Here is a 25,086-nt window from a genome sequence, read left to right as displayed (position 1 = left end):
CAAATGGGGCTTAAATGAAAGCTCTGATGTTCGACTACAATAATAGAAAAGCATTTCACTGGAGAAAAAATTATAAAAATCCTTGGATATCCTTAAGGTATTTATGGCGAGGTCAGGGAGGGTCGAAAAAAAGTCAAGAAATTGATGATTTTTTTTTCATACATTCTTCGATTTTTTCAAAAACCCTATGCAAAATCCCAGATAGCCTAGGAGAATGGGTGAAACACAGGAATTTTTCCAAAAACTGCATTTTAACACGGGCTTCTATGGGAACTCGGGAACAAAAATATTAAAAATAGAAAATAGTCGTCATTTTCCGGAAATTTTGCACTTGGGTGGAGTCTTCATGGAGGAACATAAAAATAATAATTCAAGTGGCCTAGGAGAATTGTTTAGAAGGAGTAATTAAAAAACTCAGGAAAATTAGGAATTCTGCGTGCGCAACTTGAAATAGCGACAACGTCCCGATTAGGAATCGTGGAGGGATAAGCGCGGCAAATACGAATGGAGTTGTGATGATACATTTTGCTATGGGAAGGAGCGTAACAGCTGAGTGAATCAGTGCTGCCAACTTGTACCTCGAGCGGCACGCCGTTGTCACTTTTTCTATCCACATTAATTATTTTTCAATTATCCAAAAGCCAAGCTAGAAAAATAAAAGAAGGCTTGAAATATGTGAGAAAAAAATAGAAAAGTTATTAAAAAAATATTTCGAAGATAAAAATGGTCGAGATAGATTGAAAATTTGTAATTGAAATATCATTTTTTTTGTTCAGCGTTTGGTTTTCTGCGAGAGAACAATAGATTCCCCTCCGTCTCATCTCGTACATGCCCATCCCGCCATAAATACCTTAATTGAAAAGAGGAATATCGAATCTGAAAGGAAGCTGGGCATAATAAAAGGCCCGGAAAAAAAGCAGCAAAAAAAATTATGCACCAATATTCCTACGAGTTTTTGTCAATTTTTGATAAAATACTTTATCTTTTCAGGTGCCGGCGAGTCTGGAAAAAGTACCATAGTGAAACAGATGAAGTGAGTATCAATACTGCCAATAAATCTTCTAGTCTATTAAATGCCCCATAAACTTTTTATAATGCGAATGAAAGAAATGGTTGGAATGGTGAAGATAAAATTTTCAGTGGCCTTCATTTGACGACCCTGTACTATGCTTTTGACCCCGCACACCCAGGGCTGGTTCTAACAGAACAAACTGTTGCCTGCCCCGTTCCCCCTTTTTATCCTCAGTGAAGATCGATATTTACACGTTACGATAGAGAACCACTTGAGGTGAGCAGCTGTGAAGCATGCTCCCCACAGACACGCGACATCTACTCTTTTCTCCTCTTTTTTTTTGTAAGTTAACTTGTTTCTTTTGATTCTTTTTCGCCTCTTGTTGGCTAACGTACGTGCCTCTTGGATCGACTTCCTCTTCTTCAGTTACTTTGGTTGTGAATGAGCCTTTTCATTGAAATTTCCTCGACAAAGATTTCGCTGTCTTGTGTCAGGATTTTTATCAGCTGAAGTTTTCAGAAATTTTAGTCTTGTATCTTTTTCAACTTCCGGGTGGAAGCGGTTCAATCATGAAAATTTTTTTGGGTACGCATACATGTGTGTTCAGAAAATAATGGTGAATTATAAAGAGATAAATCAGTGGTTTAGGACTGATTAGTTAGCATGAGTCATGCGGTGGAAAAAGTTTTGATCTTCTGGGAGGAGCCATTGTTTCCAGGGATCTATCTTTAATTATTAGGACAGCAAAAACGAGTGCCTGAATTTCACACACCTTTTATAGACATTTCAGACACTAAAAAACGTCTGAAGAAAATTAAAATTTATCTGAATTTCAAACATGATTTAAAGTATTATGGTCACTTTCCAAAGTAATCGTTGAGTGTCCGTCAAGAAAATCTAAAAAAATTAATCAAAAAACTGATTTATAATTGAAAATTCTCTTTGTCAATTATAAAATTTATGAATATAAGACTTAATCGATCATTTTTATTATTTTTCACTTATTAGTCAAATAATGTACCTCCTTTGACTAGCGTCGTTTTTTGTGTGGCAACGCTGTAACTTAACAGCGTAGGGAAAACGAGATTTGAAATGCCCGCTTGTCCCCACTCCACTAACGCGTCGTTGCCGCATCTACTCGACACGCAATTTCCGAACACCGAGGAGCAGAAATTATTTATAACTAAAGTCCCAAACGGTCAATAATTTCCATCGATGGTTGTAAATTTTTGTTTTTTTCCCATCTTTTGGTATTTTTTTTACAATTTAATCTTGGATTTATCTTAAAAACCACCCACAAATATGATTTGGCCATAAGACTCTGTGTTAAAATCTAGTTTTTCATTAATTCTTATCAACCATACTAAACGATCAATGTACCACAAATTGCACCAGGAGGTTTTTATTGATATTAACTTTCATAAAAAAATTATTTCATATTTTAATCGTGGAAATCGATCCGTGACCATACTACTTTAACATGTTCAGGCACCAGTTCGCCTGAAATTCAGACAAATTTTCATTTTATGCAAACGTTTTTAGTGTCTGAAAAATGTCTACGAAAAGTGTGTGAAATTCAGGCATTCGTTTTTGCTGTGAGGGACATGTTACTAATTTTCGAGAGTCTATCCCCAATTATTAAGAATTCGCGATTGTGAAATTTAAAGAGAAAAGTCTGGAATTCAGCGCTTTTTTCAATCGAAAATGATCGCTAATTTTCAGTGATATCGTCACGAATTTTCATTTCACAGAAATTAAGGATGGTCCAGGGACCATCCCTAATTTCTAGGAATCGATCACTAAATTTTCAGTGATAGGAGAGGTTGGGGTAAAACGGACACTTGATTTTTTTAAAAATGTTAATGAGGGGTTAAAATGTTGATAAAATTTAACAATTTTTTTTCAATACAAAGAACAACTCTTTCCCTTTGTGACGAGCCTAAACTGAGCTCAATTGATAAATTTGTTTCTGAGTTATGACTAATTTTTAAAAAGTCTAAAGTGTCCATTTTACCCCACCCTCCCCTTGTAATCACTAGTGATCAGGGTTATTCTAGTCAGCATCCAGTATCACCAATAATTGTTGATAAATTTCTAAAACTCATTGACATGTCCCTGACAATCAAAAACAAGATTTGTTTCTTTGAGAATGACGATATTCTCTGTAAATGAGGAATTTATATAGAAACTAGGGAGTAGATTAGTCACATCGTCAGCTTTCAGGGACATCGTCCCTAATTTTCAGGGAAATATTCCTGGCAACCAAGAGCATGTTCCTAAAAATGAAAAAAAAAAAAAAATTCCTGTGCAGATCGATCGAGTAGTTCGAGAGAACGATTTTTGGGGAATTATTCCCATTGAATGTTTCAAAAACTAATTATATTATTGGAATTGAAGAAAAAAAATCATTAGAATTATTTTTATGTTGCCCTATAAGCATAACGTTTAGAAGAAAATCATTGAGAAAATGAGTCAAAGAAAGAGTTAACAAACCGATATACCTAAACGGAAAAATTCATATTCTGAAAATTATATATTTTATGTATGGAATGGGCCTGATTCATATATAAAAATTATATAACATATTTATGAACCATACATAAATTTATATTTTATATAAATCTTATATATATTCAAAGAATATATTAAATTCGCCTATATTATATCTATATATTTTTTATATATTTTTCCATGGGGGTAAATGATGCGTTGTGCTGTCGAAGAGCAGAGACTTGGATTCTAATACTCTGCTACTTGTTTTCAGGATTATTCACGAGAGTGGGTTCACGCCGGAAGACTTCAAGCAGTACAGACCCGTGGTTTACAGCAATACGATACAATCTCTAGTCGCCATTCTTAGAGCAATGCCCATTTTAGGGATTAGCTTTTCGACGAATGAGAGAGAGGTAAGAATACTCATGATTTTTTTACGTAGACACGTCTTTAAGGATGTTCAACCCCCCTTGAAGGGGGGGGGGCTTGGGAGAATTGGATGGATTGAGCGAGCACCCGATGCATAATCGGAAGGTCCCGGGTTCAAACCCCGATCTGAACTATCCATTTTTTCACTAAAAAAATGTTTCTGATTATTCGTATTGAGTATAATCCCGGTTCCCCTCCTACTCGGAGAGAAATATTCAGTAAAAATTACGGAACTCTCATTTCACTCACCGATTACGGAATCGACCGAGAACATTTAAGTGACGGTGTCGTAATTTTTCACACGAGATTCAGGTAAAAATTACGGAACGCTCCGGAAAAATTCCGTGACAGTTCCGTAAAATTTCCTACAACCACATTTCGCTCCGGAATTATGGAAAAGATACGTAATTTTTATTGAATATTTCTCTCCGTGTACCTCACCCAAAAATGCCATCTAATCATTTCCTATGACGCCACAAAGATGTGGAACGCTATATAAATTCCCGTCTTTAATGTAACCTATGAAGTGGAGAACTCAGTTGAAAAGAAAAATAAATCTGACTAAATAAATCATTCATGTTACAAATTATATTTCTCATCACATTAAAAGTGTTATGGCGTAGTTTTCTGGTCTCAAAAATAATAATTGAAGAAAATGTCCATAGATAATGGAGGACTTGTGACTGCAGTGGTAACAGTCGAATTTTGATCGGGCAACATCGCACGCTTCGGCTAGTAGTGGGGTTGTAACAGTGAGACGAATGTTTGTGTGTGTTATACGTGTGCATATGCTTCCAGCACTGAATTATCGTCACTGACTTTACCGACCTCGATCAGCTGTTGTGCGGTGTTGTCGCGTCGCTCGACTCATAATGGCGGTCAAATTTTTTTAGAGGAATTCGAAAGTCAATCGAAGGTATCATGCCTATGGCCTGGTCCCCTACTTGTTCTCGCCGGCTATAGATTCTCCATAGTCTAAAGTAAATGGCTTGTGGTTTTTTTTCAATATCTTGAGTGTCTAACTCCTGCAACATCTCGATCAAAGTTCACACGATCACGTTTCTTTCCTGAGCGTAATGTTACAAGAAGTAATTTTCAGACATTCATTTCTCACTAGGATGCCCCGATGGAAAGATGAAAATTATTACTAACGTGGGCAAATAAATAATTATTATTTTCCGTGCGTTTCCTTATCCACTATGGGTTATTGGGGGCATATACACTGTCAGAAATTTTTTGAAAATCAAGCAGAACTTGCACTTCAATTTTCAATGTTGTGAATTTGAATTCAATTTAGGATCAATGACATTTCGAATTTTCAAATTATTTAATAATTTTCATTATCATGTAGACCTGAAAATTACAGTTCCATTGAATACTCCAGAATTCACCAGATTTTTCAAAAACAAAATACATAAAAATTTCGTATGAATAAGTGATTGTTAAAAATTTCGGGATTTTTTACTTGAAATTTCAGGAGTAATTTTTTAACGCTGTATTTGAGAAGAAAAAATAATAAGAAAACATGCCAGTTCCCTATTGTCTTCCAAACATGGATTGGACCCTTACTTTTCAGTAGTGATACCGTCGAGACTAGTCGAGAATTATTTTGAAGAGATCATCACGGTCTGGAAAAACATCGAAAGTTTTGGAATCGTCGCAATCTCGAAAGACATTGGATCGGTGCATCTCGTCACAATTCTGAGAGGATTTATCTTGCCTGGATTTCGAGTTTCGGTTTTTTAAACCGGGTGCCACGTGAATTTGAAAAAAGATTCAAAAATATTTTTTTCTTTCCCTCCATCATTGGAGAAATATGTATTCATCCATCCGACGAAATTTCAAACCCGCAACCGGAACTAGACATCGAGAAAATAAATGCGGAAAATCCTCTATTTCGCGTGACGAACATCGAGAAAGCATGGGATCAAATGGATACGGCGGGCTGAAATATCTCTCTTATTCACCCCGGTACCCCATTGTTTTTTGTCGCCATCACATTGAACACATCATTCCCCATATCTTCAAATTTTTTCAAATTTTTCTTGAGTTCCTAGGGGGTTGAAACGTTCAATTTAATCAAAACTCCATAAGAGGCCGTGTATAAGACTGATTTTGTTTATTTAATTTCTCGATATCCATAAGTTCTAAAATTTTAAAATTGTCACCGATGTTCACCATCTGTCTAATGCTATTAATTAAAAAAATTATAACTTTGTTGGTGAATGTCAATTCTCAAGGTCATCGCCAAATTCACTTGGCACCCTTAAGTTCGCGAGACGAGACAGATATCGAGACAAACATTTGAAAAACAGAAAATACTGAAACTGAGACGTGATGGATTCTTCCAAGTTCGCGACGAGATGCACTGATCCAATGTCTTTCGAGATTACGACGATTCCTAAACTTTCGATGTTTTTTTAGACCGTGATGATCTTTCCAAAATAATTCTCGTCTAGTCTCGACGGCATCACTACTTTTCAACTACAAATAAAAATTTCAAACTACCAGCACGTGTATCTCAAAATTCGTTATCCTGACTCAAAAAATTAGGAATTTCGGATCTGACGAATACAATGCCTCCATTCCGATGCAGAAATGAGTATTTCCGCGAGACTTACCTTCAAGGTCACCCAGCAATAATAATAACCAATCACTCGATGACTAACGATCATCGATAGCCGAGACATCAGCGATCGTAAAATCGCATTGGCGAGGCGCGCAACTGCAACAGGTGAGGGAAATAATTACCTTGCGCGAGTACACGGTCGAGGTTGCCAGGGCGGGTAAAGGTCTTCGACCGTTTTAACGTGTTAAGAGGGAAGATAACAGAAAATCGATGGCGTCTTGATCCAGAAGTTGTCCATTAATTCCAAGTGGAATGCTCCGTTGTCGCTATTCAATGTCCACGCGCCCGTGATTTCAACCACCTTATTTAATGCCACAACGTTATTAATCTAGTATTGATTATTATGCGTGCGAAACCAAATGATTACTCATTTGCTTCAACTGGAGTATCAGCGGGTATTGCGCACCAATGTGGATGCAGTTTGACACGCTTCAACGATTATCTTATGAATGAGGCATTCAGTGGAGCAGACGGGGACTACTCGCTGCAGTCGGAGAATCCATCGTTTCAGGCTGATGAGAGAGAATGAAAAGAAATGTTTCTTGAGAGTTAATTAACGCGCCGCAGATTTTTAATGAGGTCATTGTCGTATTTTGTTGGCTGTCGCGATGATTATTCGGAGCTTTATTTTCTAGGGAAGAGTAAGTCAGCAACGAAGCGGTACAACCGGTTTAAGTCGATTTTGATTAGTGCACGTCGAGACAAGTTGGATGAAAATTATCGGTTATAATACCCCGAGAGCTTGCGCGAGGCATTTTCCCTGCGAAACTTGACGCTTTCGATTGTGTACAAGAAATTCGGCGGATTATTCCCCACTTCACTATTTCGATAAATAGAATTCCCGAGTGGAAATTTTACTCAGTTAGCTTGGAACTACATTAGTTTTAGGTTCAATACTGGTCAGAATTTATTGATTAGACTTTCGGATCAGGATCTGATGAGATTCTGAATGGAGTATCTGTATCCATTGTGGCGGAGTGAATTGTAATCATATTCTGATCAGTCAAATCTCGACTGGATCCGTATCGGATCCGGTACTGTTCAGGATGATCGAATCCTAGAATTTTGACCAGGCATGGACCCAAACAAACGTTACATTTCTGATCCAAAATTGAGCAAAATCAGTTTTCACTGGTCAGTCTCTTATTCTATCCTAATTTGAATTTCAACTCGGGTTGTGCCATAGCCATATTCATAAATCATAAGTATCATTAAGTTTCGAAGCCATTAATTAGGTAACATCACTCTTAAACTTCAACCTATTCAAGTGATTATCAATTTGAATTTAAGTAAATATTCAGTAATAATTACGGAACAATTTCCCTAATCCGCAAAGAGGAATCGTCTTCCGGAAATTTTTATAGGAATGGAAGAGAAGAAATCTGAAACATTCAGTGAATTTTCAGGTTCATCACCGAACAAAGCACAAAATTGTTACGTAATTTTTCCCGAAGAAGTAAAATCTTTAAGAAAATTCCCGACTTATTATGCCTCCAAAATAAAAAATTCTTGAATGTTCAATAATTTTTATGGAGCTGGCGAGTTATTTATACGTTCCGTTCCGTAAAATTTCTCAATCGTTGGGGAAAAATTACGGAACGACTTGTTGTCCCCACAGCGGAGAGTCATCAGACGGGTCGTTAATTTTTACGGAACAAATCGTAGAATTTATGTGACGATTCGTACAATTTCAGTTCCGACTCACACTTTTTATTGAATTTTACTTCGCTCGGGGATTACGTTTCGAAACGTAATTTGTACGTTTTTTTTCTGGTAATTTTTATTGAATTTTTCTCTCCGTGTATAAAATAAAATTGGAATAGTGCACTGTTATTGGTGGGAAGGGTGATGAGCGAAATAATCATTTCTGAGGAAGTGTAAACAAATTAAAAATTCAAGAATCGTCTACTCCTCAAGCCAGAAAAAAATGATCGTAAGCGCACAATTAAAAACATTCAAAATTAAACAACAAAGTGTCCGCAATCTGTCAAAAAACGGCACTTACCGGCACAACCCCCACCGTTACGGAAAAAATTGTAATTATTTGACCTTCATTAAAGACACAGAAAGCTTCTACTGTCATTAACTGGAACATTGACGGTAATTAATGAATGATAACACGAGGGAGAAAAAATGGTAAAGTTTCAAGTTAGTTTTTTTAGACTGAAAAAAGGGATTTGATTCTTGAAATTCGAATTTTTTGATCATTTTCACATGAAAAAGTGAGGAATGATGACGAGCACGATTGGATAACTTCTGCCGTACCAGTGAATGACCTTCCGGATATTTTTGACACTCCGCCAATAAAATGCGGGCTGGAGTTTCCCCATGCCTCTCGCCGTTGAATGTGGCGATAAGTGATAAGCAATGCCAAGGATATCACGAAAAATGCCCTTCACTGGGAACCATCATTCCTCAACTGCCTTCAACCAGGTCATCACACGGAGAGAAATATTCAATAAAAATTACGTATCTTTTCCGTAATTCCGAAGCGAAATGTGGCTGTAGGAAATTTTACGGAACTGTCACGGAATTTTTCCAGAGCGTTCCGTAATTTTTTTCTGAATCTCATGTGAAAAATTACGATACCGTCACTTAAATTTTCTGAGTCGATTCCGTAATCGGTAAGCGAATTGTGAGTTCCGTAATTTTTACTGAATATTTCTCTCCGTGCACTGAAGCACATTACGAGATATCAGTAGCAAAGCGGTAAAACAGTTCAGTAGCGAAATGGTAAATCGGTTTAAGTCGACTTATCTCCCAGGTGAGTTTTTGAGAAATATTTCCGAATCTAAGGGAGATAGTGAAATTTTCGTACTGACATTTGTTGTAGCACTCAATAGGCTCTAGAAAAAAGGTTATGACAAAAATTTTGCTATCTCCCTTAGATTCCGAGATATTCATTGAAAACTGGTCATTAGTCAAAATTGACTTGTACCGTTTTACCACTGCGCTACTGAGTTCAAGTCGGCTTAGCCCTTGGCTGAGTTTTCGAGGAATATCTCGCAATTTAAGGGAGATAACGAAATTTTTGTAATAACCTTTTTTGTAGCCCTTAATTCTCGCTACATAAAAGGTTATGACAAAAATTTTTCTTTCCGCCTTAGATTTCAAGATATTCACTGAAAACTGACTAATTGTCAAAATCTACTTGAACTACTAATTGACTATTGAGCATTGATCACTGCATTGAATTTCCAGGCAATTCATTTGAAATTTTTGGAACTCCAGGAACATTTGAAGGAATTCTCTGAAGAGCGAGAGGCAATTTGGAATTCAGGGAGAAATTTCTCTGAATTTTTCTAATTATTCATCAAGGGGAGACTAGGATGCCCTGGACTATTTGTCAAATTTAAGCGTCTGCGGGGCAAGAGAACAATAAATAATCAATTTTTTTGCACTAGTTACTCATTTCATTCCAATAGCCCGCGACTTTTGAAACTCGTAGAAGTCTCCCCTCAATTTCTCCGGAATAATTACACTAAAATTTACAGTTCCCAGGGAATTCCACTTAAAATTACGAATTTTCAAAACAAAATTCTCTGAAATTTTAGTGGAAATGTTACTTGTTATAAATTCCCAAGACTTACCGGAAATTTCAGTGCACGGAGAGAAATATTCAGTAAAAATTACGCATCTTTTCCGTAATTCCGAAGCGAAATGTGTTTGTAGCAAATTTCACGCAACTGTCACGTAATGTTTACCTTACATCACGAAATTTTTCCAGAGCGTTCCGTAATTTTTACCTGAATCTCCTGTGAAAAATTACGATACCGTCACTTAAATTTTCTGAGTCGATTCCGTAATCGGTGGGCAAACTGTGAGTTCCGTAATGTTTACTGAACATTTCTATCCGTATGGAAATTTTTTAAGAGTGCAGTAAAATTCACGCGATTCAAATTCACACTGAGATAGTCATTTGAAAATTGAAAATTTTGGTGGTCAGGGATTGAATCTTCACTCGAGAACAATGAGACTCCCCTTCCACTTCACCCCCCCGCCCCCCGGAGAAATACAGACGACACACCGTAAATTACTGTGAATTATAAATTTATTATCTTTTCAATTTCAATTTTTCAGACGGATGCGAAAATGGTATTCGACGTGATCCAACGAATGGAGGATACAGAGCCATTCAGTGAAGAACTGTTGGCAGCCATGAAGAGGTTGTGGGCGGACAACGGTGTCCAGCAGTGTTTTGGCAGAAGTAACGAGTATCAGCTCAACGACTCAGCGAAATAGTAAGTCTTTACACGAGCTAAACTCCACTATCGATCTTTGTTAGTTTCTTTGTCTTTTGAAATTGGCTCGATGGATGTATGACCCGAGCTATGTATCACGCGATAGCCCGGCACGAGCCGGCGGCAGGTAGTGGAGGTAAAACAAGAGGTATAGATCGACACCTGATCGGCCAGTAGTAAAAGTTGCCTTTCACCGTTATAGCAGCGACGATAAACCATTGATGAGTTTAATCGACTTTTCTGAGGAATTTACTCATCCATTCCGTGAAATTTATGCGATCTATTTGCGAAGATTGTGCAATTGTTTGTAGGATTTTTTTTACAACTTTTTTCACAAAAATGAAATTTGTTTTAAACTGGTTAAATTTACGATATCTAGAGTTGTCGGTATTGAGTGAAAAAAAAAATAATACTGGTGGTTTTTTGTTGTTGGTGAATTGATAATTGACGAAAATTTGAGATTTGACTTTGACGTCAATCAAAATCGATTCGTGTCACGTTAAATATTGAATTAATGTTTCAATAATTTGGCACTTTAAAAGAAAATGGAGAGGAACATTATTTGAACATTTCTTTCGCAGGAAGACATATTTTTGACAGTTTTGAGCAGAAATCTTGGAAAATGAAAATTTTGTGTCTTACGCTTTGGGAAAAACCGCAATTTCATATCATGAGACTTTATTAATTTTTTATTTTTATCTGCCGGAAAGATTTCTTGATATTATCTCATGAAACGATTCGTGTCCTGAATAAATACACGATAAACATAAAAGTAAAATTTCATTTGATAAATTTAAACAAATAACTTTTTCATGCTTCGTTGAATAAAAAAATAATAAATAAATAAAATGAATAAAAAATAAATAAATTAATAAATAATAAATAACAAAATAATAAATTATTGTAGCAGAAATTCCCTCGAAACTCTTCAGCAACAAGAAAGCTCTCTCGACATTTGCTCCTCGTGACTTCATACACCCAATCGATTCTCCACATCCTGTTGAATACCGAATGATTTACGTTACGTTACGTTATCAAAAAATTACTTCATGTTTCGTTGAATAAAAAAATACATCTCCAGCAATAATTTCCTATCGGCAAGTTAATAATAAATTATTGTATCAGAAAATCTCTCGAAAGTTTTTTTCATCTTTTCAGCAACAAGAAAGCTCTCTCTACATTTGCTCCTCGTGACTTCATACACTCAATCGATTCTCCACATCCTGTTGAATACCGAATGATTAAACTGACGAGAAAATGTAGTCAAAAATGTCAAAGGGTGTTTTTCCGTCGAGATATCCTCCAGAGCACTCGTGCACCCCTTCCTCAGAGGAAAGCTATAAGAAAAATTGCATGAAGCATTGAGTTTTTTTGAAGAACGAGGAACCACATGATGCTGTGGATGAGTTTATTAAACTATTATAAACTGTTGTTGAGTGAACAGTGGATGCAGAGTAGGGCGGCGAACTCCCATGCGGCACAAATTTTCCTCGAGAAAATCGAGAGAGACCGTGGAGGGAGAAGAGAGACATTGGGTCTACCAATGGAGGGGGGTGAAAAGTACACAGAAAGCATGTAGAATGTAGAGCGTGGAAGTCTCTATGTTGTATTGATCGTCAATGACGTCACGCCACGCCCGTGTCACGTGGTCACGTGGGTTTGTAGGAGAGAGAGTGGCTGATGCTGGCGCCCCTCTTTACACGGGTTGAGCCACCCAACCTAAACCTGGGGTGAATCGGGGGTTGCCCGCAGTTTAGTCGTCCTGTTGGCTCATCTCCTTTGGCTTATAAATTTCCATGATTTTCGTCCTGTGGGCGAATGAACGATGCAATGATTTTTCATGGGGAGAGAATTGCGATGTCATAAATGGTTTGGAATGCGTGAATTTATTTTGGGAAGGAATATGCCAGGAGAGCTTTTGTAGAGGAAAATTTACTATTAAAGTGCATTATGTTAGAAATTTCTTGAAATTTCAGTCACAGCATCATGTGGATTTTCAATGCTCTGAGTTTGAATTCAATTTCATATGAAAACGTTCACTCAGTTCCTCATTCATCTCGAAATAAAAAAAAATTGAGTTTTTCATGTTAAAGAATCATTGATTTTCCAATGAAAGCTTGAATTTCCAAACTCATCGAAAATTGAACGACAATGGATTTCCCAATTTCAATGATTTTCGTTCTCTGGGCGAATGAACGATGCAATGATTTTTCATGGGGAGAGAATTGCGATGTCATAAATGGTTTGGAATGCGTGAATTTATTTTGGGAAGGAAAATGTCAGGAGAGCTTTTGTAGAAGGGAAATTGAACTATTAAAATGCATTATGTTAGAAATTTCTTGAAATTTCAGTCACAGCATCATGTGGATTTTCAATGTTCTGAGTTTGAATTCAATTTCATATGAAAACGTTCACTCAGTTCCTCATTCATCTCGAAATAAAAAAAAAATTGAGTTTTTCATGTTAAAGAATCATTGATTTTCCAATGAAAGCTTGAATTTCCAAACTCATCGAAAATTGAACGACAATGGATTTCCCAATTTCAATGATTTTCGTTCTCTGGGCGAATGAACGATGCAATGATTTTTCATGGGGAGAGAATTGCGATGTCATAAATGGTTTGGAATGCGTGAATTTATTTTGGGAAGGAAAATGTCAGGAGAGCTTTTGTAGAAGGGAAATTGAACTATTAAAATGCATTATGTTAGAAATTTCTTGAAATTTCAGTCACAGCATCATGTGGATTTTCAATGTTCTGAGTTTGAATTCAATTTCATATGAAAACGTTCACTCAGTTCCTCATTCATCTTGACAATTTAAAAAAATTGGGTTTTTCATGTTAAATAATCATAGATTTTTCAATGAAAGCTTAAATCTTCAAACTCATCGAAAATTGAACGAAAATGGATTTCCAAATTTCAATGATTTTCGTTCTCTGGGCGAATGAACGATGCAATGATTTTTCATGGGGAGAGAATTGCGATCTCATAAATGGTTTGGAATGCGTGAATTTATTTTGGGAAGGAAAATACTAGGAGAGCTTTTTTAGAGGGGAAATTTCCTATTAAAATATGTTTTGAGATTTCGTTGTCAAATTCCGTGATAATTATTAGGGTAATCCCACATTTAAGGGAAATAGCATAAGCGTTGAGAAGGAACATTAGAGAAAATTATTGAGAAATGGGGTCAATGATATTTTTACTGCAGAAAACTGGCCGATTTCTAAGAACTTTTCATTCTATAGTTCCGCAGGGGTTCATTGAGCAATAAATAAATGATAACGATACTCCTATGTATAATTAGTATCAAGGACTATTAACGGACGATTGCCAAGAACTATTAATTGTATACTTCCGTAGGGGTTCATTGAACAATAAATAGATGATAAACTAGTAGTTAATGACTCTAAAGTTCACGTGTGGATTATTCCACAAATATCTTTAAAATTAAGACTTGGAGAATTTATAGAAATACTTCTTTTGAAGTCATCTTCCTTTATCACTTTAATACTGAATCAATATGTTTTTCCTTAGAGTGAGAAAAAAAAATATTTTTGCCAAATATTCATTTACTGGAGGGAAGCATTTATTTTTCCAAAATCGTATTTTTCCAATCACATCACTCTCAGACGAACCTGATTAGGTTTCAATTATGACAATGATGTTGCTCTAGAGGATGACTATGTTAAACATGACCATGGATAAACTTCTCTAATGATTTTTCATTTTTCGTAAATTTCTTATTTTCTACAGGGAAGAATTTCAAGTAATTTTTAAATGTTTGTGATTATTGATGAGAGAGTTCATTCGAGCTTTTAACTACCATGATCATCTTCAAGAGCAACATAATTGTCATAATTAAAACCTAATGAGAATGCGCGACTGGAGGAAAATGGTATTGAAAAAATAAATACTTCTCTCAAGAAAATGGATATTTAGCAAAAATAATTTTTTTTCTCCGTGTACAGTAAAACAATCAATATTTTTTCCACTCAGTGACTTGAATTATAAGAAAATTCGTCAGAAAAGAGAGTTGAGAAAGATGATTACGGAAAATTATGGAAAAATGGGGTCAAGAGCTATTAATTTTATAGTTCCACAGAGGTTCATTGAGCAATAAACAAATGATAAGACCACTCCTATGCATAGCCTGTCGGTTCTTTACATCGTCCATCAGTCATTATCGCATACAAAGAGATTAAAGCTCAAAACAGTTCTAAAAAATTTCATTCACATCCGTTTAAGTCGACAAGATTGGCGATGCTAATGACACGCCTTTTTCAGCTTTTTGGATGACCTCGACCGATTAGGGGCGAGGGAATATCAGCCAACGGAACAAGATATTTTAAGGACTCGAGTTAAAACCACTGGAATAGTTGAGGTTCACTTTTCATTTAAAAATCTCAATTTCAAGTAAGTACTCTCGAGCATCATTCTATCCCTCTATTTAATAATCCGCCCCACTGAGATTTTATTATCCACTGAGAGGAAAAAACATGTTCTTAAACAGGCCTCGTTTGAAGTTAGTTGTTTAGTAGTTAATTAGTTAGTTAGTTAGTTGACTAATAATTTTCAGGGGAGTGACATTAACTTCGATTTAGGGGGGATTATCATCAAATTTCAAATTGTTCAGCAGCAACAAGATGAGAATTCCCCAACTCACTTGAACTCTGAAACGAAACATCAATATTCAGAATAAATGACGCAGAATTTCCAGTTAATTAAAAATTCAAGAACATAAATATATAATTCTTCCTGATTTTTATTAATTTTCATGGAATAATTCAAGTAAAATTCATAGTTTTCCTTGATTTTTCTATAAAAATTTGCAATTTGCAATGACAAAATTCTTTGAAATTCCAGTTGAACTCTCGATTGAACTAGGGTACGCTACCCATTAGATGGACAAACTACTTTTGGATAGGAATTTACGCAAAAAAATGTCGAAATGTGAATTGTTGCTTTGAATTCTCACTAACTGTTGCGATTCTCAACGCCTGAACAGCGATTTTTTTTCAATTGCTAAAAAACAAACGTCCATCCACTAGGCGGTTTTCTCAGGCGTCCATCTTCTGGGCAGTTTACCCTATCATGTGATAAAATTTTTCAAGAATTTCAAACAGTGTTTGGAACTTTGGTATTTTCAAATGAAATCAATAGCGAAGTGGTAAAAGGAGATAAGTCAATTTTGACTATTGACCAGTTTTCAATGAATATCTTGGAATCTGAGGGAGATAGCGAAATTTTTGTTATAACCTTTTTTGTGGAGCCGATTGAGTGCTACAATAAATATAATTACAAAAATTTCGCTATCTTACTTAGATTCCGAGATATTGATTGAAAACTGGTCAATAGTCAAAATTGACTTATCTCCTTTTACCACTTCGCTACTGAAATAATTCCTATCTAACCAAGACATGTTTGAAAATAACTATGTCATTGTGAAAAATAATTACAAATCAAAACCCCCAAATATTCAAGAAAAGACGATCATTAAAACTCGCAAACTCAACTTGAAACTCTACATTTTGTGTGGTGTTTTTGCTAAAAGGTTTTTCACTTCATCATAAATGAGAAATTAATATCATTTTGCCATTGTTCTATCTATTCAATGAATTAAAGAGAAAAATCCATTCACACAATTTCTCAAATTTCCCTGGATATTTATCGCTGCAAAAAACAGTAAATTATTTTTTCAATTGTTGTTAATAATTCTATTTTATATTGAGTTAACAATAGAAAGGATTTCTCCACCATGACCTTGCGAGAAACAAAAATAAATCAATTAATTACTGAATTACGCTACACAGATTATTCGACGTGGGTGGACAGCGGAGTGAGCGTAAAAAATGGATACACTGTTTCGAAGACGTCACAGCAATTATCTTCTGCGTGGCAATGTCTGAGTACGACCAAGTTCTTCACGAGGACGAGACCACGGTGAGAAAATTAATTAAGAGATTAATTACAATTCCCTATTCAAGTCGTACAGAGAGTCCCGCAAATTATTCGAGAATTATTAATTTCAGAAGTGACATTTTTTAGTTGAGAAAATTTTCCATAAAAAATTATGGACTGTTCTCCTGTTAAAATTCTTTTCAACTGTTATTCTATTCTATGTTTTATTCTATTCTTAATGTGTTTATATCTAAAATTCAGTAGCGAAGCGTAAAAAGGTTCCAGTTGAGTTGACTATTGGTCAGTTTTCAATGAATATCTCGGAATCCAAAGCACATAAAAAATTTTTTATTAGAACCTTTTCTGTGGAGCCAATTGAGCGCTACAAAAAAGGTAATTACGAAAATTTCGCTATTTTTCTTGGATTCGGAGATATTCCTCAAAAACCAAGCTGAGAGCTAAATCGACTCGAATCGTTTTACCGCTTCGCTACTGAATTTTACAGAAACCTTGAATTTGAGTGTAATCGGATATTTTCGCGTGTTCAGAAAGAAAATAAATAGATGAATAATTTTTTAAAATTGAAATTGAAATATCAATGATACAATTGAGAATAGGAATTTTGGAAGATTACGCGCATTATTAATTAATTATATGTGAATAAACAATTTCCGATTCTAAATTTTGTTCCGAAACCAATTTTTACTCAAATTTACTAACAAAATGCCAGAAATATTTTGGAAAGCTTAAACAATTGAATTATTATTAAATAAAGAAAGCAATTTAATTCAATTATTTTCTAATTTTTAATTATTTTTTCTCCGGATGTATTTTTCATTAAATTTAAATATCAATTTATGAAAATATTTTTGTCTGCAATTATATTTACAGAACGATTTTAATCATTCATTCATAACTGCATTTTGGTGATTTCGGAAAATCTACTTGGATTATTTAAAAGAAGCGTATATTTTTAAAAGAAGTGATCATTACTCATGAATTCTATTAGATTTCTCTTCTATCACACAACTCAGTTTAGAAATTAAATTATTAAAAATTAACAGTTTAAAGAATATCGAATTATGAAAAATGATTAATTTTAGAAATAAAAATATTTGGAAACTCTTCAGATAGGAGAGAGTGGGGCAAAATGGAACAGCCGAAAGACGACTATTTGACCCGATTTAAGCAGAAAAATTTTCTTTCATTAAATGTTTTATCATTAAATTTTTTTTTATCAACTTTCTTTTATTCTCGGGAGTACTGATGAGAATGATAATTTTCCACTCAGTAGAATGGAAAATTATTGATAAGTTTTGAGGAGAGAAGATTTCATCAATGAATTAATTGAAAATAAAATGAAACAGAATCCAAGATCCAGAGAAAGGCCCAGGGGGAGACCCAGAGGGACAAAAAGGAAAATGTGATGCTGAATTTCAATCGAATGAAAAAAGAAAAGTGTAATCAGCCTAATCCAATCAATTGGCTCATAATCAATTGAATTATAAGACGAATAGAAAATTATTATTCTCATCAGTACTCCCAATAATAAAAAAAGTTAATAAACAAAAGTTGATAAACAATTTTTTTTTCTGCTTGAATTGCGTCAATTAGTGGTTTTTCGGCTCTTTCATTTTGCCCCACTCTCCCCTGGGGAATTAAATTTCCTATAAAAAGATTACATTTTTTTATACACATGGACACGGCCTCCTCCGCATCCGCAAAATATTTCACTCTAAATGTCCCCAGCAATTTACCCATTATTAATGTGCGTCTAAACGGTTACTTGAGAACAGTGTGTCAGTGATATAGCACGTGTTTATATTAAAGCATACGTAAGGTCGAGTTCTGCAGTCGTTAAATCTGGTTTTTCGAGACTCTGATGTTACTGCTCTGTGCACACCTACCCGCGGGCAATGGGATAATAGACATATTAGACAATGATGTTGCCTTTTGCGAAATGTATCTCGAGTTTCCAACTACGCTGGAGTCACTCCTGTTTCATCACTCCAGGGTACTTGTTATGTTAACGAGATATATCGATTTTTTCGATAAAGAAAATTCTATTTTTGGTTTTCGGAGAGACAACACAATACTCTCCTTCGACTAAAGCTTCATAATCTAATTTACACTGAAGAATTTATTTCAAGAGAGATTTTAATGATATCCAAGTATTTTGACTATTTATTCTATTATTTTCTTCATTTTAATAAATTGAATAAGATTTCTTTTTTACTAATCTTGTTCGATTTCTAACTTAGTTGAATGCTATCATCATCATTATTCTTATTATCCCTTTCTTATATAGAACTGATCGCTTTTTTTACAGTTCTATCTCTCCCCTCACCAATAAAAAAAAATCTCTCCCCTCAGCCCTTCGATAAAATGTTGATAGATAAATTTTATTTATACTTACTTGAATGAATTTGAAACATCACACTTGAAGAAACCACCGGAAAGCTCGCTTTCAGGGAAATTCATGAAAAATTCGGAATTTTCAACAATCATCATAAAAATTAAATCAACCAATATAGCTATCGTAATCATCTTTTAACTTCGATTTAATGGTATTTTTTTTTTTTATTGTTTAAAGCGCTCAAATCTACATGATTTATTTACACTATGGATTGAGTGTTAGTCTATATGTGACTTAATGGTATTAAACAAACATTTTAAGCCATGATTGAATACATTTGAAGCATGATATTCAAAGATATCCCCGGAATTTTGATTTTCAAAAAATACAAAATTTTTGTTAATTTTCAAATTAGTCAAAATAACGATTATTGCTATCGCCTTCATCTTTGAACTCGGTCAAAAAGACACCCAAACAAAATTTTTAAGCCATCATTCAATTAATTCAGTAGCGAAGTGGTAAAACGGTTTAAGTCGACCCATCTCCCAGTTGAGTTTTTGAGGAATATTTCGGAATCTAAGGGAGATAGCGGAATTTTCATAACTACATTTGTTGTAGCTCTCAACTGGCTCTACAAAAAAGCTTATAACAAAAATTTTGCCATCTCCCTTAGATTTCGAGATATTCATTGAAAACTGGTCAATAGTCAAAATTGACTTGTACCACTTTACCACTTCGCTACTGAATTCAGAACCTTTCTTTTAGTTATCGTGGGACAATCGATTTTAGAGAAAAAAACGAAAATTAAAAAAATTAATCGGTGAATTATGTTTTAATTAATGGCGATCGATAGGGCTCAGCAATTTAAGAAAAACTTTGTTACATACGTACAGACATACACACACGTACGGACGAGGTCTAAAAATTACATTTACGAACTTTTTGGATCACACTGAGTCGATGTAACACAAAAAATCCAAAACTTAAATTTGCACGATTACAAAACTTCCATTCGGAAGCAATAAATACACAAAAAATGAATACAAAATAACAAATACATTTCAATTACCAGAAACTGAAAAAAGTTGAACCATTTACTGCCAATTTCCACATATTTTTGTAAATACGTTTGAAAACTTATTGTTCAAAGAATCGGTAAGAGTGGAGTAAAATGAAAGGCTGGGGCAAAATGAAACAGCCAAAAAAACGGCTGTTTGACGCAATTCAAGCAAAAAAATTTTTTTATTAAATATTTTTTTCATCAACTTTTTTTTATTCTTGGGAATACCGATGAGAATAATAATTTTCCATTCAGTAGAGTGGAAAACTATTGAGAAGTTTTGACGAGCGAATATTTTGTCAATGGATCAATTGAAAAGAAAATGAAACAGCAAAATTCAAAGTCCAGAGTAAGGCCCAGGGGAAGCCCCACAGGGGCAAAAAGGAAAATGTGATGCTAAATTTCAATCGAATAATCCATTGACAAAATCTTCGTCCTTCAAAACTTCTCAATAATTTTCTATTCTGCTGAATGGAAAATTATTATTCTCATCAGTACTCCCAAGAATAAAAAAAAGTTGACAAAAAAAAATTTAATAAAAAAATTTCGTCTTACTTGAATTGCGTCAGCAGTTTTATTGACTGTTTCATTTTGCCCCACTCTCCCCTAATAATCGGTTACCATCAACATCCATAAAATTTCAATCGGTTGTATAAACACCCTGAAAGCTTGTACAGAATCCAAGAAATATTTTGGAAATGATTTCTTCCATCGATTTGAAATGCTTTCACGTCGACAGGCTCAATGAAGCGTCTCCTCAATGAACTCAACTAATCTAAATTTAGCCTAAGAAAAATGTTGACCTTTGATACACCGTGAGTGACACCCAGCCAACAAAACACGCCGAGAGAAGGCTTTGAATGAACCAAATTAGAGGATCGTTGAGGCGTGGAAATGGTGTGTGCTCCCTGCCTAGAGAATACTGGGAATGAAGAGATCAATTAGTCGGGGTCACAATATGTGGGAAGGCTTCCATTCAATTTCGAGGCACGCATAAAATAATACTCACGTACGGAACACCCTTGTGCACAAGTGCCAATGTGTAAATCAATTGACACAGAGTCACACGACAGTTTCCATTCAAGTCTCGGCGCATCTACTTAATTGTTTGTTATTTTATTGGTGCAAGTTGCGAGGTGCAGGGATCGGTATTAGTTCATTTCAGATTCGATTTCATGATTAGTTCATGGGTTGAAAGTGGAAATTACCTCGAATGAACTCCATTGAAAATTATTAACATTTAGAATTACTCCGAATTGTCTTACCTGAGAAAATTTCTCATTTGAAAAAATGTTGCAGTACGCATGATTAAATGATGTTTTCTTGACTTTCAGAATCGAATGCAGGAGAGTTTAAAACTGTTCGACTCAATCTGCAATAACAAATGGTTCACTGACACCTCGATAATCCTATTTTTGAATAAGAAAGATCTGTTTGAGGAGAAAATCCGCAAGTCACCTCTCACCATCTGTTTTCCTGAATACGCCGGTGAGTTTGTCATTCCTTTATTTCGAATGTGGCCGAAGAAAGATGAAGTTTCTGATGAAATCCGGAAAACTATTATTTACTCTGTTGTTTTGGTAACAATATTTCAGTAGTGAAGTGGTCAAATATCGAATATCTCAAATTCTGAAGGAGTTAGCAAAATTTTCCTAAAAATCTTTTTTGTAAAGAAAAGTGAAGCCTATCGAAGTCGACGTAAACCGACGTAAACCGATTGACCACTTCACTACTGATTTAATATCAGAAAAGTTCATGGGGGTAAAAAATATAATTGTTAACGAAATATTCACAAAATCCCACATTTTCAAAAATTCTAAACGATTAAATTAATTAATTTAATTAATGACTTGAACGATCAAATAAAAATTAATTTAATCGTTTAGAATTTTTCAAGTCATTAATTAAATTAATTAATGACTTAATTAATTCAATTAATGGCGATCGATAGGGCTCAACAATACCTACATTAAAAAAAAAATTAATTCCATCCACTCATTAGCGAACAATTGAGGTCTATAAGTTGAATTTTCGGATTTTTTTGATCATTCTGGGTCGATATAACACAAAAAATCCAAAATCAAAGTTTGAACGATTACAAATACTTCCATTCGGAAGTAAAACAAGTGGGAAATTGCTTCTGTATTGCGTATAGTGTAGTGATTTTTGCTAATGAATTAGCAATAGACTTCCGAATCGTCATTTTGCTAATTTTTTTCCATTGTATATTATTCATAGCCTATTTTATTTTCTTGAATTGAATAAATTTCTTTCCAACTAATTGTTTTAGATTTTCCACTTAATGAATTCTAAAAATTTTTGAAAATTTTTATGAAATATTATTATGAATGTTTCATTCATACATAATTGAATGCATTCGAAACATCACATTTAAAGGAACCATCAGAAAGTTAACTTTCCGGGGAATTCATGAAAAATTCGAAATTTCTAAAAATTATTCTAAAAATCAAATTAACCAAGACAGTTATTGTAACCATCTTCTAACTTCGATATAGTCGCATAAAAACGAACATATTAAGCTATGATTGAATTAATTTCAAGCGCAACATCCAGAGATATCTGTGGAATTCTGATTTTCGAAAAATACGAAATTTGGAAAAATTTCACAAAAATCAAAACAATGATATTGCTATCGTTTTCATCTTCGCTCTCGATCAAAAGGACATTCCAACGAATTTTTTAAGCCGTCATTCAATGAATATAGAACATTTTTTTTAGTTATCGTATTACAACTGAATTTTCAAAAAATTTGAAAATTTAAAAAATCAGTCAATGAATTAAATTTTAATTAATTTTGATGGATAGGGCTTGCCAATACCTACATTTGAAAAAAAAAAAATTCAATTCCATCTATTCATTAGCGAGAAATTGAAGGAAAACCAAACTCATTTCAGTAGCGAAGTGGTAGAACGATATAAGTGAATTTTGAATACTGACCAGTTTTCAATAAATATCTCGGAATCTAAGGGAGATAGCAAAATTTGTATTATAACCTTTTTTGTAGAGCCGATTGAGAGCTACAACAAAAGTAGATACGAAAATTTCGCTATCTCCCTTAGATTCGGAAATATTCCTCAAAAACTCAACTGGGAGATAAGTCGACTTGAACCGTTTTACCACTTCGCTACTGATTTCATCTCTAGAAGTGAAAAATGAGCGTGATTTTCATTTCAAAATGCACATTATGTTAATACGAAATGAATTCAGATAAAAATTGATAAAGGAAAAATGAAGTTGCATCTACATAGCCGAAAAATAACTGTCATATTTTTTTGGCAAATTGTGACGGTCATAAAGGAGGGGAAGGCCAATTGCGAGAGTCGCCCCAAATGCCTCGACTTGATCGTGATATTATAATTGAAGAAATACTAATTTCCTTCTCTTTAAATATGCAACAGGCGCTCAGGAGTACAGCGAGGCAGCGGCATACATACAGGCACAATTCGAGGCGAAAAATAAATCGACCACAAAGGAGATCTACTGCCACATGACCTGCGCCACAGACACAAACAACATTCAGTTTGTGTTCGACGCTGTCACAGACGTGATTATCGCCAACAATCTCCGTGGCTGTGGTCTTTACTAGAGTTACTTCGTAATCTACATTAACGTACAGAAAACTAAAACGTTACTGGACGAACGTTGTTTCCACAAAAATGAAGAATTAATCACCGAAGGAAAAAAATTATTTAAGAAAAAACAAATTGAGAAAAAAGAACACAAAAAATTGATATCGATTGTTCGTTTCGGCTCGCCTCATTCGCTGGCTGAGGGGGTGTTTTCGGGCCGCTGATGACATTTTTTACCCAAAATCAATTGATTGAATCACTGATTTATTGCGAATTGATTTAATGGACAGTCGGAATTTTTCGAGGGGTGAAAATGTTGACTCAGTCGTGGAGATGAGCCGGAACGGGCTTGAGGGGCCCAGAGGACGTTAAAACACGTCTCGTACCAGTGGAAGATGGATAAGTACGTTATTCGCGTCGACCAGCCAAGTCGTTACTTGATAATACCGACACGCCGACACCGAGTTGCTTCTTCATTCGTTTTCGTATATTTTAATATTTTAATCGATCGACTCCAAAAGCTATTTGTATTATTTACATTTTTTTTCGACTTTTCTATTCTATGTGGGTGGAAGCATGTGTACAAGGCTTGTGAGGCATGATTGAAAATAGATTCATGGCGTTTTTTAGTGGCTGTCGTTAGGATTGAGTCTGGTGGGAGTGATGAACACAGAGAAGAATTTTTTTTTTTTGGAAATTCAGACAATTTTTGGGAATTCGCGATTGTGATGCGTAACATTTTCCATTAAATTCGGTAGTTTCAGAAGCTGCGGAATAACAGGTCCGAAAGTTTTAATATGTATGCACTTTTCCACCACGGATTCGTATCACGCGATATTGCATTAAAAATCGTCTGAAAATACCTAATGAACGAATTTTTAGGAAAATCGTTTACAACTTGCAACGCGTGCAAAATTCTGGAATTCAGTGATTTTGTCAGTTATTTCTAGTGACATTATCATTAACTCCTGTGATATCGTCACTAATTTTTAGTGAAATGTCATTAATTTTCAGGGAAATGCCAAATTTCAGTGACAAAATCACTGATGATCAGGGTTGTTACACTCAATATCTAGTAGCACCAACAATTGGTGATAGATTCCTAAACATTAGTGGCAAGTTTCTGAAAATGAAAATTTTTTTCTCTGTGAACGATTGAGGACAAGTTTGAAGAGAAGTGACTGGTTTGTGGAGATGTTTGAGAGGAAGGGATAAAAGACATTCAAAAATTCTAAAAGACCTTTTCTTCTCGCCTACAATAAATGTCCTTCAAAATTTCTCCTCAAACCCATCAGTTTATAAAATCTACAAAACAATAAGTCCGAAGGCTTTTGACATATCTCCATTTCACCGTCACTCCACCACAGATTCGTATCACG

The 25,086-nt window shown here is 34.8% G+C and overlaps 1 protein-coding gene across 1 annotated transcript in view; it reads left to right on the top strand.

Moving 5' to 3' along the window:
- LOC107043573 (guanine nucleotide-binding protein G(o) subunit alpha) overlaps positions 1 to 23,848 on the top strand; it is a 35,894-nt gene extending 12,046 nt beyond the window's left edge. The window contains exons 3-9 of the mRNA XM_015265120.1: positions 991 to 1,033; positions 3,777 to 3,918; positions 10,644 to 10,804; positions 15,088 to 15,216; positions 16,614 to 16,743; positions 21,452 to 21,605; positions 23,537 to 23,848. Of these exons, the coding sequence (XP_015120606.1) occupies positions 991 to 1,033; positions 3,777 to 3,918; positions 10,644 to 10,804; positions 15,088 to 15,216; positions 16,614 to 16,743; positions 21,452 to 21,605; positions 23,537 to 23,724 (947 nt within the window). The 3' untranslated portion in view covers positions 23,725 to 23,848. The remainder of the gene's footprint in view (positions 1 to 990; positions 1,034 to 3,776; positions 3,919 to 10,643; positions 10,805 to 15,087; positions 15,217 to 16,613; positions 16,744 to 21,451; positions 21,606 to 23,536) is intronic.
- Positions 23,849 to 25,086: the final 1,238 nt, after the last annotated feature.

The sequence above is a fragment of the Diachasma alloeum genome, unplaced genomic scaffold (genome assembly GCF_001412515.2).
Source record: "Diachasma alloeum isolate Michigan unplaced genomic scaffold, Dall2.0 Dall_scaffold_00603, whole genome shotgun sequence".
Taxonomy (NCBI): domain Eukaryota; kingdom Metazoa; phylum Arthropoda; class Insecta; order Hymenoptera; family Braconidae; genus Diachasma; species Diachasma alloeum.
Note: the sequence above shows the minus strand (reverse complement) of the source record. Positions and strands in the feature narration are given on the sequence as shown.